Raw genomic sequence first — 4,735 nt, 5'->3', positions numbered from 1 at the left:
ACATCGGACAGCTGGGAACGAATGGCCCCAGCCCTACTTGGCCCACAGAGCTTGGGAGGGATAGATGTCGGCAGAGATCAGACCCAGAAAAACTGCCCCCACCAACCAGGACACGAGGAACTTGTGACGTTTTTATTAAATCCACAGAAGTAAAAACCATATTGTGAGGGGCCGGGGAATGGGGCTACCGAGGAATGGGAGCCAGACCACCAGAGGGGAAGGGCAGGGCTGACAGGACACACCCAGGCTGAGCTGGCTCAGGGGCCATCACCAGGGCCAGCCCCCGCCCCTGCCCTCGCACAGACTCACCTCTGTCAGCTTGTTGAACTGCTTGAACATTCGGCCCACGTCCTGGGCAAACTCTTGAGGGGAGCTGTAGGGGGGCGACAGCTTCTCCTGGAGGCGGGCGCGGGGGCTCCACCAGCACAGCAGAGAACTTGGTGTCGCCAAAGGCCTCATTCATCCGAGTCTCAAAGAAGCGCTGCAGCCCGATGATGGACTGCACGTCCGCCTTGTCCTGGGCAAGAGTTGGGCGGCGGTGGGTTCCCACTCGCCCCAGCCCAGCCCACCAGCCCCACCCAGCCCCCGCCCCTGCCCTCGCACAGACTCACCTCTGTCAGCTTGTTGAACTGCTTGAACATTCGGCCCACGTCCTGGGCAAACTCTTGAGGGGAGCTGTAGGGGGGCGACAGCTTCTCCTGGAGGCGGGCGCGGATCAGGGTCAGGTCCAATGTGCCACCAGGCTGATCCTAAAGGCAGAGGCCACAGGCTGAGGGTGAGGCCAGGCAGCCCGTGCCCCCCACCCCCCACCCCAGGGCCCAGGACTCACCACAGAAAAGCTGGAGTCGGTAGCCAGCTGGTGCAGGGGCCGGCAGGGCTCGTGGCAGAAAAGGGCCAGCAGGACACGCTCACACTTCTGTGGACAGTCGGGCAGGACTCATCAGAGCACAGTTGCAAACGGGAGCGGAGCATGCAGCTGCTGAGCAGCCAAGGGAAGGCCCCCTCACCTGCTGGTTGGCTGGCGAGAGCTTGGCCACCACACCACTGCTGTCCCCGCCGTCCAGGCTCAGGCTGCCGTCCTCCTCCTTCAGGTCAGGCAGCACATGGCAGAGCGAGCAGCTCCACTCCTCCCCGGGCACATCCTGCAGGGCCGGCAGGTGGCAGTCCAGGTGGAAGCAGAACTCGCACTGGTTGCACATGACCAGGTCGCCTGGCTTCTGACAGACGCGGCAGATGGTGGCACTGTCATCCAGGGCACCAGGGCCGCCAGCTGGGGCTGAGGTGCCCTCTGGAGCCACCACCTCCAGGCCAGAGCTGGTGCTGCCACTGGGGGAGACCAGGCGGGGACCCTCCGCCCCAGGGCCCTCCGCCAGAGCCATCAGCACAGGCTTTGTCTCTGGGCCCTCGGTGGCAGGCGGGGCACCGATGGCAGCCTCTGTCTCTTCCTCCTGGAAGGAGATGCTGGGGTTGGGTGTCAGCAGGGTGCAGGCCTCCGCAGAGGTCCTTTACCAGCCATGGTCAACTGGGGACAGGCTCACCTTGACAATGGCCATGCCAGGCAGGGGCTGGGCACCAGGGGTGCCAGGCGCAGCCCCCGGCTGCCCAGCAGCAGCAGCTGCAGCCCCGCGCTCAATGACGATCAGGTTGTAGTCCTCGGTGGTGCTGCCTGGGAAGACCTTGAAGACTGGCGGCTGGCTGTCAGCTGTGAGGTCAAGATCCAGGCGCTCGAGGCTCACCCGGGGCACCTTGCGCATGAGGCCGCTCACTTCACCCTCACCTGAGCGGGACCTGTGGGATGCAGCTTGGTGTGAACACCCCTACCTATCCCTATGCCCACCGGCTCCAAAGGACAGCCACACTCACCGTTTCATGCCTGACACATGGGGCTCTGCACTCATGTAAGAGTCGTCTGCTCAGAAGACAGAGGGGGGGGACGGTGGGTGGAGCTGGTGCACTGGAGCTCTCCCACCTCCCCACAGACCAGACCCCGACCCACTCACCTGACGCGAAGCCATAGCCTTCCTGCACGTCCATGGGCTGCAGACAAAGCAGATGGACTTCAGTGGGCAGGTGTCCCAGAGGACCACACGCCTCCCTCCTCCCCAGGGCCCCTGGCCCTGCTCACCTGGCTGCCGCCAGAGCCCTGCTTGCTGCTCAAGGGTCCCGGAGCCCGGGGAGGGGCCATGGGCGCAGGGCCCGTGGAGTTGGTGCCAGGACGCTCCGCCACGATCTTGCCTGCAGTAAGGAGACACACATGAGGCACAGTTCCTGGAGAGACAGTCAGGGCAGCAAGAGGACGACAAGGACCCACCAAAGGCCTCGGCGCTCTTGGTCCAGGCGTTGAGGTCCCACTGGAACTTCATCTCGCCATGGGGCTCCACGGGGTCCACGATCATCTTGAGAGCCCGGTGCAGCTGGAAGTAGATCTGAGGGTGGAGGGTGGGGGGCGTGTGAGCTCCCGGCAGGAGGTTCCCCGAGCCCCCCACGGGCACCCAGCACACACCAGCTTCTTGGAGAGCAGCAGGGCCGTGTTGTTGTCGCTCTCCAGAGCCCAGGAGGCGAAGCGCAGGATGTGCTCCTGGTGCTTCTGGATCTTGGTCATGGTCCAGTGCTGCCGCTCCAGGCGCTCCTGCTGCCCCTCCGTTACCTTCTGCGCCCGGGGGAGGGGATGTCAGGAAGGAAGAGGATGGCCATGCAAGGATGGCGCCAGCAGAGGGTGTCTGTCCCCGGGGACCCCGCCCCGTAGGCATACCTGGGCATCATTGACCAGCACGCGGCCCCGCTTGTTCAGCTCCTTCATGATCTGCAGAATAGCCATCTTCACGTCCACCTGGACGCGCTTCTGCACGTCGGACACTTGGCGAATGCTGGGGGAGGGAGGGCCAGGTTAGGTCTGGTCAGGCAGACGGCAGCAGCTCAGGGGGACGCCCACATGGCCCTGGCATTCACTTACGAGCTGCGAACCTCCTTGGTGTTCTTCTGCAGGGTGGCGTGCTTGTCCCCGAGGCGCTTCACCAGCGAGGCCAGGAGCTTGCGCTGGTTCCTCACGGCGTCCTCCAGGAACTGGTACCTGAGGGCAGAGAGAGGTGAGCCTGGGCGCTGAGCACGGAACAGGCAGGGCCCCCACCCCCTCGGGACTCACTGGTGGTCCTTGTGGGCGTTGAGCTGGCAGTCCCGGCAGGTGAGGGTGTCGCAGCTCTCGCAGAACAGCACGAGTGGCTCGTGCTTGTGCACGTTGCAGTACACTGTGCGCTCCCCATCTCGGGACTTGGCTGGCCCTGGGGAACAGGTGCCGCAAAGACAGCACATCCTCAGCACCTCCAGCTCCGGGGACCTCACTCCCGTCTATTGCGAAGCCCAGAGGGCCCTGCAAGGGTGGCCAGGAAAGGGCACAGGCCCCCGAGGCCAAATCCTTGCTCCCAAAACCCTCTGCCCAAGCCCAGCTGAGACCCCACACACAGGTCAGTCCCACTTCCAGCTCCTCCAGGAGATGCAGTGTGAGGATGACAGACACGGAGAGCTTCTATGCCTCCAACAGCCCCCCTCCTCCTCCATTCAGCTGGCTGTCCAGCAAGCGGGGGGATTCCGGAGGCTCTGGCAGCCCAGCACAAAGAATATTTGCTTTCTGGCACACACAAGCATCAAACCAGGGCCTAGAGACCACTGCTGGGGGTGGTGCCCTCCCCGCTCCAGGCCCACAGGGGCCATGTGAGCCTGAGGCTAGAAGGTGAGAGGTCAGCCCCGGTTGCTAGGACAGGTGCAGGCCACTCCTGTGAGGGAGGGTGCAGAGCTCAATTAAACCACCCAATGGGGACGCCTTCCTGTCCCACCTCAGCGCCTGTCACCATGAGAAAGGTGTTTGGGAATCCGTTCCTTTCCTCCCCAAATCCACAAACATCCCAACTATACCAACCCTCCCGGACAGACCAGCCAGGCTGGGTTCCTCCAACACTGCCTCCTCCTGCACCCTGACCTCTGCCTGAACCCTCCCCACCAGCAGCATCCTGGGCCGGAGCAGCCCAGGCAACTACCAAAGGGCCACTAGTGGGAGTTACAGATCAAAACCCAAGGGAGACTCAGAAGGCATCCAGCCTGTCTTCAGGCCACTGACAGCAGCCACAGGAGGTGCGGAAGCCCCGATGACCTTGGAGATAAACCCTCCAGGACTCCCTGCAGGTTCCGGCCTGAGGTCTCTCCCAGCTCACCAGGCAGATACCACAGGCCTCTCGCTCAGAGTCCTGAGCCAGGTGCCAGGCGCCAGGCAACCCCAGGTCCAGGAGGCCCCTCGCTTTCCAGGTCCTCACACTCCAGTGTCTGCACCTGCCAGTCCCTCCACCAGCGGCTCTTCCCCTCCCTGGGGCTTCCCTGACCCACCGAGGTCCCTGCCCACTCCCCCACCCCCCATGGCCGCTCCCCTCCCACCTGGACCAGGAGAGCCAGCGTCCCAGAGCCCCAGCGCCCCACTCCTGCCCTGGCCTTTGCAGTCCTGACCCCAGAGAAGCCCCAGGGCCCACCACCCGCAGCCACGTCATGAGCGGCGACAGCAGGCCCAGGGGGGCCTCCCCCGCGGGCGGCGTACCGGTGGAGCGCACTGTGTGGTCCTTCGTGTACTTCACCCGCTGGTGCGCCTCCACGCAGGTCTCACACAGGGGCTCGGAGCACTCCACGCAGTAGCTGGTGGCCGGGGCGTTGTCCTCGCAGCTGGTGCAGCACTGGGGGCGAAGGCAGAGTCAGA

The 4,735-nt window shown here is 64.4% G+C and overlaps 1 protein-coding gene across 1 annotated transcript; it reads right to left on the bottom strand.

Annotated features, from left to right (window-relative positions):
- Positions 1–33: 33 nt before the first annotated feature.
- On the bottom strand, positions 34–4,730 carry TRIM28 (tripartite motif containing 28; the record flags this gene model as incomplete). The annotated part of the gene is made up of 15 exons (XM_015560800.1): positions 34–50; positions 310–517; positions 612–749; positions 830–916; positions 1,008–1,448; positions 1,539–1,788; positions 1,864–1,909; positions 2,001–2,037; positions 2,126–2,235; positions 2,312–2,426; positions 2,504–2,650; positions 2,753–2,867; positions 2,954–3,070; positions 3,143–3,278; positions 4,580–4,730. Coding segments are annotated over 15 exons (2,115 nt in total), but the record flags the coding sequence as incomplete, so codon positions are not given.
- Positions 4,731–4,735: the final 5 nt, after the last annotated feature.

The sequence above is a fragment of the Myotis davidii genome, unplaced genomic scaffold, assembly GCF_000327345.1.
Source record: "Myotis davidii unplaced genomic scaffold, ASM32734v1 scaffold936, whole genome shotgun sequence".
NCBI classification, from domain to species: domain Eukaryota; kingdom Metazoa; phylum Chordata; class Mammalia; order Chiroptera; family Vespertilionidae; genus Myotis; species Myotis davidii.
Note: the sequence above shows the minus strand (reverse complement) of the source record. Positions and strands in the feature narration are given on the sequence as shown.